Below are 14,835 nucleotides of genomic sequence, written 5' to 3'. Positions count from 1 at the left end.
ATTACGAATGCAACGCGTTCATTGAGCTAACTGGATGATCGCATTAATGTCAATGCCATATCATAAATTAGAGCAAATTCAATTTTTATTGTTATCAAAAGGTATAATGCTGAGACATAACAGCATTGACGTAACAACGAGGGTATAAAATCTTAAGATTTTTTGAAGGGTTTTTTATGTGCCTGTAGAGATGCAAAGTATATCCTACATGATCTTATTTTCTAATCAAAGGGTACATTAATTGATTCCTTTCCTTTCACCATTTTTCACCAACAGGTTCCCACTTTATGGTGGGCCTATAAAGTGCTTACAAAGCCAAAGGACTGGACACGAAAAATATCATTTTCACTGCTAAAATTATCAAACACATTGATGCATTGACGTGAATGGAACATGTAAGGCTGAATTTGGTGCTAATAATGAACCACATTAGGGAATAAAAAGAAATGGAGAAGGGTGATTTATGTTAATCTTAGATCCTTGAAAAGAGAAAAAGCAAAGCAGAAATGGCTTGGCTTTGCAAAAGTGAGTGGTGAAATGCACTCGAAACAGAGGTCCCAACAAAAGGCAGAGCAGAGAGTCCCTATTGATGGTTTTCACATGCCCATAATGGTGGTGGCTCCCCTTCTTCCCTCATCATTCAATTGCACTACCAGCTTTCACACTGGGGAATCTCTATATGTGAAAGAAAGAAAGAAAAAAGAAAAAAAGAAAAAGATGTCAGAGCAATGTCCACCCATCAGTAGTAGTGAAGCTAAATCATTTCCCACCTTCAAATTCATTAAAAGTGTTCTCTTGGATCCTCCTCAATATCACACTCCACACCATAAACATTACCCATATCAACTTTTCTATCATTCTTTTGACTGCTCTCTCAGTTACTCTACCAATCTTTGACCACCCATTCATCACAATTTTCCACTTACTTTTAGCATCTCAAAATCAAAACCCAAGCACCTTAATAATAATAATAATATTATTATTATCTATTATAATTAATGAGCACATGCACTAAAACTAGCAAAATTCATATGGTTGTTGATATACATGGGTATTATCACTTAACAGACATTGGGTCCGAATCCGACAAACCCATTAGCTCCATCAACAGAAATCTGAATGCCCTCTTGCTGAATGTTGCCAATGATGGAAAGGGCAGAAGAAGAAGGAGCAAAGGCAAAACAAAAGGTTCCCACATCATCCACTGGGATCAGAAAGTTCCTAGCTGGCAGGGTCAAAATAGGCCCACCCGAAAAGTAAAACGAAACGGTCGGAACCCGAACCGATACAAACCCAAACAGGTCATAACACGTGTCAAAAATCGACGCTCCGGAAGCCCGTGGCAGGTTGGTGGTTTGGGCTATAAACCCATCGCGGAAAGCCTCGTAAGCCGCCGTTGGCAGCCGCGTCACAGCGGTGCCGGTGTCCATAACGACTCCGCCATCACCCATTTCGGATAATTTGAAAACATCTTCGGGTATGGGTATCCGTAGCCCCCCAACTCCCAGACCCAAAAGCCCAACATAGTAAAAACTTGGGGCCCGCGGGTTGTGGATCAGGGGAACCCACGCTGCTCCCACGGGCATTGCTTCGCGTCCGAATTCGAGTAATCCGGGGGATTGGGTTCCCCTGCTAACTAAACAATAACTAAAGGCCTCGCCAGTTTGCCCACCGAGCTGGCCCACGAAGGACATGGGCCCACCTCCGAGGCCCAGAAGCCCAGCGGCGCCAACGAACATTCCCTGGTTGCGGTGCCCGCACCCGATTGCGACGTTTCGGATCAAGGTTCGTCCGAAGGTGATTGTTTCAAGCGCGAGTGTTCCTTTAGTGTAGGACCCGTCTCCGTAGGAGACTTCGTACCGGCAGCGTCCCTCGTGGCAGCCGGCGTTGTCCACGTGGCTGCACACGGTGGACTCGCAGGAGACGCCGGCGTAGGAGGAGGAATCGGCTGGGTTGAAAACCGGGTCGGATTGGTGGTAGCATTGGGTGCAGGGTTCGCATTGGACCCATATAATGTCGCTGCCTGAGTCTATGACCACGTATTGGTTCCGAGGCGGGCTTCCAACTCCGATTCTGACAAAGTACTCCCCGCTTCCCTGTTCCATACCCGAGACCACATCCGACCCGAATGCCTCCGAGTCCAAGGTGGGTTTTCCGGAGGCCAGGCGGCGGAGGAGGGCGGCGACCCTTCTGGAGTCTCGCTTTATTCGGGCGTTGAACCGGGTCTGGTGGTCGTGGGAAGTGTTAAAGGTGGGAACTTTGTCTCTGTGGACTAGTTTTAGTTTCCCTTTTGTTGATGATGAATCAATGACAGTGTTGGGTGTTTGGTGGTTGTTGGACGGTTGTTTTGGGGTTGGGGTTGGAATGAGTTTGGTCTGTGCGAGGGTTTGTTTTACGTCGAGTTGTTGGAAATGAGGGTATGATAGGTTGTGAGAAGAGGAGGTGCTTAGAAGGAACGAGAGCAGAAGCAGAACTGTGAACATGGTGCTGTGTTATTGATGTTTTAGTTGTTGGTGTGATACGGATGCGTGTGTGTTGTGTTGTGTTGTGTGCAGAGCGAGGAGGAATTTATTTGGTTGGGTTTTTGGTGTGTAGAGGGAAAAGGGGTTTACTGTGGAAATAATTGTACGTAGAAGAAGTTTCTGTTTTTGTAGTTTAGTGTTTGGAATGATTTATACGAGTTTTAGAGGTGAGTGGAAAGTTGTATGCATCTTTGAGAATGGTGCATTGAGGAAGGAGTGGAGCGATGTGGTGGTGAGTTACAGCAAGATGGAAAGGTAGTTGGTGGTGGTGGTGATGGCACATAGTATTTTTGTTAAGGGATTTATTTGATAGTGTAAAACATCGTATTATCTATTGATTTTGTATTGATTATGCATTTTTGTCTTTACCTGCTACTGCAATTGTGTGTACTAGAAGTGCTCAATGGCCAAATGAAATGACCAACCGATAGTGTGCTCGTTTAGTGAGTTTTTTACTTTTATTGGAATGTTGTCTTTCATTTTTACTGATGATGTTATTGTTGTCACTTTATTAGTACTAAAATTAACTTGTGGGGAGGAGTGACATGGTTTTGAAGAAAAGGATGGCCCCTTGAAGGGAAAAAAGGGGCGACCAGACGTGTTTGTCTGTGACACTTTTTTTGGGTCACGCCAACATGATCTGTTTAATAGGAAGAGAAAGAAGGATTGGTATCACTGTTGTGTGGGGAAGAAAGTGATGATGGAAGTACATTGACATTTGGTAAAGCTGCAACTAATTTCCTGGTTACACCAGAAAAATTAGCAATGAATAGTAGGTACACTCTAACAAATTTGTCTATGTATATTGCACAGAAATATTATCTAGCAATTAAGCCTTCAAGTTAACAACATCTCATGAAATGGAAATCAGGTATCTCAAATGATACTGTGCTATTCAATCTATTGGCAGAAGGGAAAACAGAGTTACACGTTATACTGTACGGCTAGACCTATATAGTTAGGAAAGAACCACTGAAAATGAGTTGCATACGTTTAAATTTATGAAATTCAGATAAACAACATAGTCTAGAATGGAGATAGGACATCTTTAATAGTGAACTGCAAACTAACATTAAGAGTAAGTGTTACTTAACAGACAGTTGGTCAAGATTGAACTCTGATTAGAGTTTTACTAATCCTAAACTCATATAACAAAACTATGAGATGAAAAGTAAGATAGTGGGTCAAGATTGAACTCTGATTAGAGTTTTACTAATCCTAAACTCATATAACAAAACTATGAGATGAGAAATAAGAGGTAGTTGATTACATTTATTATGAATTTAAGATTTTTAATCGATATAATTACTAACTTAAGGATTAGAATGTCTTTTGACAAGTATTTTCAAAAGTATTTTCAAACGATTTGAAGTGTAATGGAGGAAAAGTTTGATCAAAAAACGTTCAGAATCTTCTCTGTTTCTCCATTAAATTTAGTTGGCTGTACAGTGTAGCGTGTTTATTTTAATTGCACTAATTGGTGAAAGAATTGGTAGCCATGTTGGTTGAAAGTGTTGTTGATGATGGACATTAGAAGAAAGAAATAGGAATTATTAGTTGTGGAATAGAGGCTTAACTTTTCCATCAATGATTGCAAAAGAAAAAAAATTGTGGATTGCAAGCATTAATTCATTCGTTGGGCTCTCTGCATTATGCATGTGTCACTTTTGAATGCATTCATGCAAAATCACTATTGTTTTCCCTGGTTTGGGTTTACAAAGAAGGAATTTTAAGGGAACTTAATCACTTTATTGACTAAGATATGCGCCAGCTTTGCAGCTTTGCCTTCACCTTAAATAAAGATTAAATTCTCTCTTCCTTTCTCTCTCTGTCTCTTTCAATTCCTAATCCAAATATCCAATGAGTTTCTTGAATAGTTGAACCTTCAAAAGTGGAAGACTTCTAACTTCTTTTAAAAGATAATACTGTTGTTATTCAAGTATCGATTTTATAATGGTAGCCTTTTTAATGGAAAACTTTCAATGGGCTCTTTGGACACAATCAATAAAGTAAAAGAACACGAACAACTTACTAATAAAATAATACTAATAAAATAATACATTTTTCTTCTAATAATTATCTCATTAATTACTTTATTATTTTGCAACACTTAATACTCTCAGATTGTGATCAAGTATATCCCAGATATAATAATTAATTATATTAAATGTCCTGTGTAGACTAATGTGATATCCTTACGAATATATCTCAAATACAATAATAAATTCTAAAGATGTTGATTCAAACTAGGATTTGTAAACAAAATTGATATTGTTGTTGGTACATGTAGTTCGGTATTGGACCCAAATTCTGAATTTGATTTGGAAGATAGATAAATTGTTCGTATATCAATCTAACCACATGTATTACCTATTTTAAACTTATTAGAACTCTTGACTAAAACAATTGTCATGATCAACTTTTTTATTAAAAATAAATTACAAATTCTAAATCGTGAGTGGATAGATACACTGACTATGCAATACTTAATTGTTTTTATCGAATTTCTAAGCGTAGACTTTTCAATAAGTAACAAGATTTGAATAGATGGAAAAATCTAAGGTTTATTCTTAATGAATTAAAATATAAGAAAAAATTCACTTATAAAATACTCTTAAACGTTAAAATTAGTAACAAAAATTGTAATTTTTTAGTTAAAAAAATATTATGAATGAGTGTGTATTTTCAAAAAAAAAATGTCAAATATATTTATAAAATTTTTAGATTTGCGAGTCAATATGATAAAATTGATAATATAATATTAAATAATAATAATATAGAACTTTATCCTAACTAATAATAATATTGAATATAATCATACTGAGAAAATTTATAATAATTATTGGTATATATGTAAATTTTTGTTCATATTTTATAATATATTCGACAAGATAGGTATATTAATGATTTGAGAAAATATTGGTGATGTTGGGAAAAAGCACAATATATTTATATAGAGGACACAGAGAAGAGTGGAAGGTGCACAACCATAACGCACATGTCTGTTCTCCAATCATATGTATGACCATGTCCATGTATGCATCAAACAATACCATAATTCAACAACATACATGTCTATGATTCTTTATTTTACATGTTAGTGGCATGTTAAAAAAAATAATGATACTATAACACACTTTTATTTTCATTTGACATATAATATAATAAAATAGTTATAAAAGTGTAAACTTTTGTGTTTTTTCAATAAAAGAAAAAAATAAAAAATAAAAAATGATAATTTCAATTGAATGTAAACAATTTAGGTATGTCAAAGAATCATTACTCTTTAAAAAAATTCAATCAAGTCAATAAACAACAAAATTACAAAAGAAAAAAAAAGCTGTCTTATGTGCCCAAAGTTTCTTAATAGATAGTTTTCTTTATATATATATTTTTTCAATATTTACTTAATATAAAGACTTTGTTGGTGAATAATTTGTAAATGTTTCCATATGGATGGAGTAGTTTTTTTTTTCATAAATTTGTGAATTTTGTAAATGAATTTTAATAATAATTATAAAAAAAACTACTTTGTTTTCTTAAAAAAGGTTTTGTTTTAATTTTTGTTTCAATTTTTTCATCTGTTAGATGATTAATGCTCTAAAACTCCTTATGTATTCTAATTTCAATCTAACTAAAACCCATGAATCTCTTCGATCATGAAGGATTGTTTGGTAAACATGAAAAAAAATTAGTGCTATAAATAACTCAATCAATCAATAAATAGGAGAAAAATCACTTTGAGAACAATCTATATCTTTCATAACATTCACTAACAATACCTTGTGGTGGACTTTTTTATTTTTTACTTTAATTTTGCATGATAATGACTTATTATTTTACAGAATGTATCTTGTTGGCTGAAAAAGTGATTCTTCTTTTGTAGTCCAAACCGTTCTTCTACTGTGATTAATGATAAAATAGAGATTAAAATTGTATTAAAGTTTAAATAACTTTTATTTTCTCTCGATTAGTGGGTTGCTAGTTTAAAAGTAGAGTGTTTCCTTTATCACATTATATTATTAAAAAAACTCCAAAATGACGGCTGAGCTCATCCTTTGCATGGCAATATTTGGCAGCTAATATTGATTAGAGTGATAGGCCATCTAGGTTAGGTTAGGAACTTAGGGGCAAACCTTCCACACGTGTATCATGATTTTTGAAATTTTAGGTTTGGAGTCTTTAAATTGTATTTTAGAGAATAATCACATACATATTTCTAATAATCTATCATAGTAATTTGTTTAAATCCTCGAAATTAATTTAAATCACTCATAAATTTATGAGTTTTCAATTAATTTTATTTATTGGATAATTTTTTTTTTATATTTTAGGTTTTTATATTAATTCTTTTACTAAGATAATGATGTGACACTAACATTTTTTTTTATCGGTATTATTTTTTTGTGTTTTTAAAATACACTGATTTGATATATTAGTTTTTTTAAAATATAAAATTTAGTGTGAACCAAGGTTTAACATAGGAATAACAGATAACATACAAATTTTTTATTTATTTTTTTTTATATTTTCTATGTATTTTTTCATTAGAAAAATGTAATATTTTATGATTAATATAAAATGATATCAAGTAAAGAATATCATTTGTCGTTTTCATTTTATATTATTCACCCACAAAAAATCATATATTTTTAACACCTACAATCAAACAAGACGACAATTTATAACAAGGAATCCAATTAATGGAAAAAAAAAATTACAAGCATTCAATTAAAAAACATAAAAAAATTTAGTACTAAACCAAACAAATTTAATATAAACTAATATAAAATTACTCAAATATATTAAAGATTTGAAACTTAATTAAGTTATATTTTTAAAACAAATAAAACGCAATATACCTTCATTAATATATACCATCAACCTGGTTATTTATTTATTATGAAAAAAATACACGCGATAATTAGCATTTTATGGTAATTCCTATTGGATTAAGACATAAAGTCCAAAAAAAAACATATAGAAATGTTTGCACTACTGAAAATAAAAATTTAAAAGATTTGGTGTGATGATATGGTGAAGAAAGCAAAGGAATGAAGAGAGACAAGATACAAAGGATATTGAAATGTAGCAATAGTTATTGATACGACAAGACCAACCATGAAAGATATTATTGTTAAATGTGAGATAATAGTGGGATTGTCACAAACACAATACAATATTAATATTTCAGTTCTAGAAAATGTACAAGGACATGCACGACTTCTCAATAATTGATACATTATTACTACCTAAAAGTTTCTCTTATATTTTAAAACAACAACAATGGTTTTTCCTTCTTTTTTCCACTCATAATCGTCTATTTCATATCTAAATTGCAATAGTTGGAAAAGTTCATTTGGTGCATGCTTACGAAGAACCAAGTTAACCTTTTTCATGGAAGAGACTGATATTTTTTTTTTATATTTCAATTTTTAATTTAAAAAAAATAGACGACAATAAAAAGAATGATAATTTTGATAAAGTATAAATAACCAGTTTGTAAAATAATTATAGGCTTAATACCCTATTTTGTCTCCAGTTTCGCTCGACAATGTCAAATTAGTCCATCTTTTAAAACGTGCGTCAATTACGTCCTTACTTAATAAAATTTATATGAATGAATTTTCTTCCGTTAAATCCGTACAAACGGCGTTAATTATTTTTCTCTCTCTTCTATTAACGTCGTTTGTACGGATTTAATTAAAGGGATTTCATTGATATAAATTTTAGGTTTAATGTCTCAATATGTCCCTATTTTTTTTCAGAATTTGAAATAGGTCCCTTTATTTTTTTGGCGTCTTAATTGGGTCCTTATTTTTGTTAATTTGATGCAAATAAATCATTTCCGTCAATTTCATCAAACGACGTTAATGAATGTGTGACGTGGCCTGAGGACCATTAAACCTAAATTTTATTAAGTAAGGACGTAATTGACGCACGTTTTAAAGGATGGACTAATTTGACATTGTGGAGCGAAACTGGGGATAAAATAGGGTATTAAGCCAAAATTATACGAATAGTCACAAATTAAAGTTTTGCAATAATTTTTGTTCTTACTTGAATATTAAGGATGGAGGTGAAAAGATTATTTTTTGACTGTTTCCATAATATGGAAAAGAGTTTCTTATTGTTGATTGAAAAAAATCCACCAACAAAACACTTTTAAATTGTGATCTTGGTATATGTTTATGAGATGATAAATATTAATAAAGAAATATTAGTCATGTTTATAGGATTATAGATATTATGTAATAAATGATTTTATCGTGGGAGAGTTTAAGAAGATTTACGTATTGACATTACATGTAAAACACTCTTAAAAGTAATGACTTGGATAGTATTTAAGAAAATTAAATTATGAATATCTATTATTTATTTTTAATTAAATAATATATTAAAATAAGTTTTCAAACAAATCTTATATGAAATTAAGTATATTATGGTAGATATCATAATTTTGTATTATTGACATGCCAAAATTCCTCAAAATTAGTAAGGGAATTGATTTCATAAATAAAGTGGAGAGCTGTTTATTTGATCCCATTCAATTCTATCAACACCCAGTGTAAAATATTCTACATTGATACTTCAATAAATAATTAAAGAAAAATTTATATAAGTTATAGTTGGAACTATGGAGAATAATATCTTCCACCTTGTATTAATACCTTATATAATTCTTAAAGTTTATAGCCAGAGCATTGTGAGTCTATTTGTTGTTGATAATAGAAGGTTTATTTTATAAATCGTAATTAAACGTTTTGTTACCTCTCTAATTATAATATAATATTATTTAGCTTAAAAAATTTTTATTTTTCTTATCAATTTCAAATATTACAAATAGATTTTTCTTACTTTTGTCTAATTTTTTATTATTTTTTTTCTATAACTGACTTGCTGTATATTTTGGCTTTTAGAAAATTGATATTTATTTCATAATTGAAACTCCATATTAAAACGCATACCAATATAAAAAGGAATCTCAAAATTAATAGAAAATAAAATTATTTTCCCCTACTTCTTTCATTATTATATATATAATTTTTTTTCGGATAATTTTTTCAAAATATACATAATTAAAGTTTAATAAATGTATAATTATAATTAATAAAAATAATATAAAAAATCTCGTAAAATATGACAACACTCTTTTTTGAGTTGGTGAAAAAATATGTTTTATTTTCAGCTTTGATATAATTTTTTAAAAATTGTTGTTCTTCGTCACTTTGATAAGTATATTTACAAATTGTCATTATAATACCAAACCATTATATATATACCAACCTTCTCTTTAATGAAATGTATGTCCACTTCAATATAATTTGTTTTATCATATTGTATTGAACTGTGGACTATCTTAATCTTATACTTTTTGTTACAACATTCTATTTTATCTTGAAATCTTTCAATATAATTTTATATTATATGACTATTTTATCTTGTAAAAGTTACTCACGTGATGTCAGTTCTAAAAAATTTTAACTTTCCATAATTTTCAAAATACGACTTATTGAATAATATTTAAAAAAAATCACAGTGGGATTTTTGGAACAAGATTTCTAAAATATATAAAATGAATTTTTCAAAATTCTTTTCATGTTTTCTCTTTTTTTCTTCTTCCTCTGTCAAGGCGATGACAATCACATCACAACAGTAGCGATGCGGACTGATAAGAGTGCAATTAGTAATAATGAGGTGTTGCAAGCAAAAGCCTCGACTGACTCTCTAAAAGTATACTACAATCTTTTCAGCCTGTAAGCGAGTTCTTATTAATAAACTTACATCAATTTGACTCAATAATACTTATGCTACTAAAGGATGTTTCATTTTACACCTCAAACATTTCCTGCTTCAACTTTTTTAAAAATTCTTCTTTTAACTTTAATAAATATTTTTTAATTCTTTTTTAAAATAACTCCTCACCGTTAGGGATTTCAATATCCAATTCATAAATTTTAGTTTAAATTTTACTTTTAAATTTAAAATTTAATAATAATTTAATTTAATTTAAAATTTTAATATTATTTAATATACATTTATATCTTAATAATTATTAAAATATAATTTTTATTATTACAATAGTTATATTTAAAAATAAAAAAATAATTAAAATAAAAAATAATATAAAATCTAATTTAATATATTTAAATAAATTAAATTATATTAAAATATTAAATCAAATTAAATAATTATTAAATTTTAAATAAAACACAAAACTTTCAAAATAGTTGTTTATGGATATGCAAACAATTTTTTTCTTAAATTTTGTTTTTTATTTAAGAGTTAATTATTTTTAATTTAATTAAAAAATGTATTATATTTTCATATTTTAATAATTATCAAAATATAATTTAATAACCACCGTAAATAAAAAAATCTAACTTACCTTGTTTATTAAACATAAATTAAAATTACACGTGGCCATGAACTAATAAACTAATAAACTCTGAAATCAATAACATGAAACTAATAAGATCTGTCCAAAATATTCAAAATCGAGAAATCTCTCTTGGCGCCAGATTGATAACCTTCCCTCTCACCAAGAGCGCAACTAACACCCAGTCGTCACTCACTCTACGCCGGTCAGAAGTTATCATCATTGTCTTCTCCACTCACAGTTTCAAAATTTCCGTCACCATCTCTTAAGCAAAACGCGATCAGAGGCGAAGGGAGTGCGTGGAACATCATGTATTTACAACAATAAATTCTAAAGTTTTTATGGTGAAATTTGGGTGGAAAACAATTTTAGGGTGAACGTTTTGGATTGGTTCGATTGCTTCTCATACGTGACAAAATTTTAGTAGTCGTATTGCTTTCAATTTAATAAATTGAGTGAGTCAAGAATGTAGGTTTAGGTTTGAAATGCAATTTGTTGCTGTTGTAATTGGCGAAATTTAATTGGGGGCTGAAAGCTTTCCGGTCCCCCTGGTCTTCACCTAATTGTGGAAGAGGGGAGGTGCATTGAGTATAACCTAATTGTGGAATGATTTATGATTTTATTGAATTAAAAAATGTATAATCATGAAACCCCTATTTATAAGTTGTCTTTTTTACGGTGAGTTTGCCATGACTTCACTATTATTTAAGATAATGTTTTTAGTGAGGGTTTTTAACAGTCAATATCTAAAGTGTGTATGGACAAGTTCTTCTTTATACTTTATGTGTAATTCTGCATCCAATTAAGCTTGATTTTCGTTTGACGCTAAACCGTTTTCCCAAATGCTGTGTAGTCCAGTGGTTTTGAGTTTGAATTTGAAAGAATTAACAAGGTGAGAATTAACAAAGATTTGTTTCATTCCTGCTTTATTGTAGTTACGGTTTTTTTTAAAGGAAATAATATATATTTTGAGAGTTTGAACTATGATTTTGCTGTTTTTGAGTGATTTAATGGTTCTCAACGCATCATTTGCATTCATATATTCATTCAATCATGTCCATATCAGTTCCATTGCATAACTTTGAGTCTTCTTGCATAATTTTGAGTCTTCTTGCTTAATATTGAGTCTTCATTCTGACATGCATTTCATCAAACAGTTGGTGCATTCAAGGGTTTCACTCAGGCATTTCTTCAAACAGTTTTGGTATTCACATTTCCACTTAGCTTTTCTTCATTCTAACTTATGTTTCCATATATCATTCATGACATTCTATACATGCATTGCTCATTCCTAATCACTCTGGATTAGTTTCATACTAGATTTGCATTTTTCTCATTCATATTATCATACATTGTGTACAGCAGCATTGTATATTTAGTCCCTTGCATCATATCCATTTCATTCTTTATACTAATAGTTGTTGTATCCATATTTGTTTATAGTTTTACATTGTAAATACCCCCCAATTTTGTGATATTAATCATGGTTAAGCTCTTACAAGCTAGCTACTAAAATTAGAGTTCCTAGGATTGACTCAGGTTTCCTCTATACATTAGAGGGGGAATTTGATTTTTTACTAGAGTTCTATGCGACTATGGGCTCTATCAGAAGAAGCTACGGGATAGGATGGAAAACATGACAAATGTTAGTCTCCTTGGAATATTTCTTGAGCAATTGTTGTATTACAAACATTTATTGATTGAAGTGATGCTACTTTTATTATTACACAGCAATTATGGTTCTAAACCTTTGTTTCTTAATTGTGCTCTTGCTATCTTTTCTGGCTTTACTGAAGTAGAAATTCGAGTTTTGCAAGCTCCTAAGGTAGATTATTATTTAATTATGTTAGTACTTTGTAATTTTTATCCTGCACTGACAATGTTATTTTTTTTTCTTTGTCTGAGTTGTAGCTTCGTTTGTTGCTGCTGTTATCTATGTTTTGTTCCATTTGGAATTGCGTTCAGTTGTAGATCAGAGAGGAGGAGGACTTCAATCCAGGACATGGGAGGTGGAACGTCAATAATAAGGTATTTAATTCAACTTTTGATCTACATTTTTATTTTCTTAGTTGAATTATGTTGAGATTTGGCTGTAGTGAATAAAAATATTACAAAATCACATTAAATAAAAAAGTCATGACATAAGCGCATTATTTAACTGTATTTTTTGATAGTGAAAACATATTCTCTCTTACCATAAATAAAGAGAATTCAATTTTATTTCGTTCAAATATTATATATTTCATTTTTTCATTGAAATTTCTCAAGTTTGAACACACGGTCAGACTATAACCACAATTCCATTACCTCTTGAGTTGTTTATTCTACTGTTTTGTGACTTATTGCTGCCTGCGCCATTGAAGATGTATCAACAGTTTCCCATAATCCGGAAGGTTTTCTTTGATGACAGGAACTTGTTTGAAGTTTTGTGTCCACGCATGCAACCGAGGAAATCTGTTGGGTTCAATTAATTTCAACCCAACAATTTCCTCCAAGCCTTCCAACCAATGGCTTAGGCATCCGTATGCTATGTCCACCATTCCAATGTTGTTGCCTCCAAAGAATTTCTTCTCCCCTAGACCTTGCTCTTCGATTACTGTTATAGTTTCTTGTGCTCTTTTCCATGCACTTGCTCTTTCTTGTTCATCTTTGTAAGGTCGGAGAAACATATCAGTGATAGAGGCGATCTAGAAAATCAAAAGCACACCAGCAGTTAGAGAATATTACGGAAAAAAAGTTGTGAAAAGTAATAGAGATGAAATAAGAATACCGAATCTTCTCCAAATTTAATCCAAAAGCGAGCTAAGGCTTTCTGATGGTTGTCTTTTGGCAGCAATGGGTTGTGTGGCCATGTGTCTTCGATGTATTCAAGGATGACCATAGACTCTGGAATGGCTCTGCCTCCATGAATAAGCACTGGGACTTTCTTGTAAACTGGATTGGATTGCAGAAGTAGGTCGCCTTTGTTGTGTCTGTCAATCTCTATGTACTCATAACTAATGCCCTTTAACTTCAGAGCCCATATCACCCTATGAACGAAAGGGCTAGACCAAAACCCAAGCACTTTAACCTCTCCCATTGTTGCTTATTTTCAGTTGCAGTGCAACATGGAACCTTATAATAACAATAACATTCGTCTTATCTTATCTTGGACTAAGTCAAGGAGCTTATTCCAATTCGTCTTATCTTTCCTCTTTGGATATCTCGTCTTTTATTCCATCGAATTTTTCAGTTACGTATTAAAATCAAACTCTGATAGTTTTTGTTTGTTTCAGATATCGAATTTGCTTGGGAAGTCTGATGGAAAGAGACGTATTCCTAACAAAATCAAGAAAAGCGGTAATTTTCAAACTGTGGTATCCACTTTTCTATTGTCTGCTATTATTAGTCACAATTTGTCTTAAGTGAGGTTGTTTCCATAATAAATTGTAAATGATCCACCATTATGAATCCTATATTACTTAATTATATTTTTACTTCTGTTAGACTACTTGTTCTTTTGGTAACAAGAGAAAGTTCATAAATTTTGGTTTTGACTTTGATTTTTACTTCACCTCTTCTTACTTTTATATTCATTTTACACCTCTTTCTTTAACCATTTAAATTCACATATTATATTTTCTTTTATTCACTCGTCTACAAAACCTCCTTAAAGAGACTAAATTTTCAGTAAGCCTGTTTTCTAACCCCTTTGAACCCATTACCCTTGTGTAGCAGATATCATATTCTTCCCTAACCCAAATGCACAAGGCTCGTGAGCTATGGTTGTGGAAATGACAATTTTTTTTAAATTAAGATATTTCATATATGTTTATATAAGTATTATTAAAAAAATATTGTATTACAACATAAGATGTTTATTATAAATTTAAAATATAATTTATATATTCAAATTATTTATTTATTATAATAAAATATATTATAATATAACTT

At 31.1% G+C, this 14,835-nt stretch overlaps 2 protein-coding genes and 1 long non-coding RNA gene across 3 annotated transcripts; 1 reads left to right on the top strand and 2 right to left on the bottom strand.

The window, feature by feature from the left end:
• Positions 1 to 447: 447 nt before the first annotated feature.
• On the bottom strand, positions 448 to 2,942 carry LOC124827642 (Eukaryotic aspartyl protease family protein). Its single transcript, XM_088095795.1, has 2 exons — positions 771 to 2,942; positions 448 to 675 (listed from the first exon to the last, which is right to left on the bottom strand). The coding sequence occupies exon 1, from the start codon at positions 2,481 to 2,483 to the stop codon at positions 1,062 to 1,064; it is 1,422 nt and encodes a 473-aa protein (XP_087951921.1). The 5' UTR covers positions 2,484 to 2,942; the 3' UTR covers positions 448 to 675; positions 771 to 1,061.
• Positions 2,943 to 10,892: 7,950 nt separating this feature from the next.
• Positions 10,893 to 14,392, top strand: LOC148194837 (uncharacterized). The gene is made up of 2 exons (XR_015781784.1): positions 10,893 to 12,930; positions 14,178 to 14,392. It is a non-coding gene; the product is annotated as an uncharacterized LOC148194837 (long non-coding RNA).
• LOC124846451 (putative glutathione S-transferase) lies at positions 13,024 to 14,076 on the bottom strand. Its single transcript, XM_047323711.2, has 2 exons — positions 13,673 to 14,076; positions 13,024 to 13,589 (listed from the first exon to the last, which is right to left on the bottom strand). The coding sequence occupies exons 1-2, from the start codon at positions 13,979 to 13,981 to the stop codon at positions 13,242 to 13,244; spliced, it is 657 nt and encodes a 218-aa protein (XP_047179667.1). The 5' UTR covers positions 13,982 to 14,076; the 3' UTR covers positions 13,024 to 13,241.
• Positions 14,393 to 14,835: the final 443 nt, after the last annotated feature.

The sequence above is a fragment of the Vigna umbellata genome, chromosome 8 (assembly GCF_029865625.1).
Source record: "Vigna umbellata cultivar VRB3 chromosome 8, Vumbellata_1.0, whole genome shotgun sequence".
NCBI classification, from domain to species: Eukaryota; Viridiplantae; Streptophyta; class Magnoliopsida; order Fabales; family Fabaceae; genus Vigna; species Vigna umbellata.
Note: the sequence above shows the minus strand (reverse complement) of the source record. Positions and strands in the feature narration are given on the sequence as shown.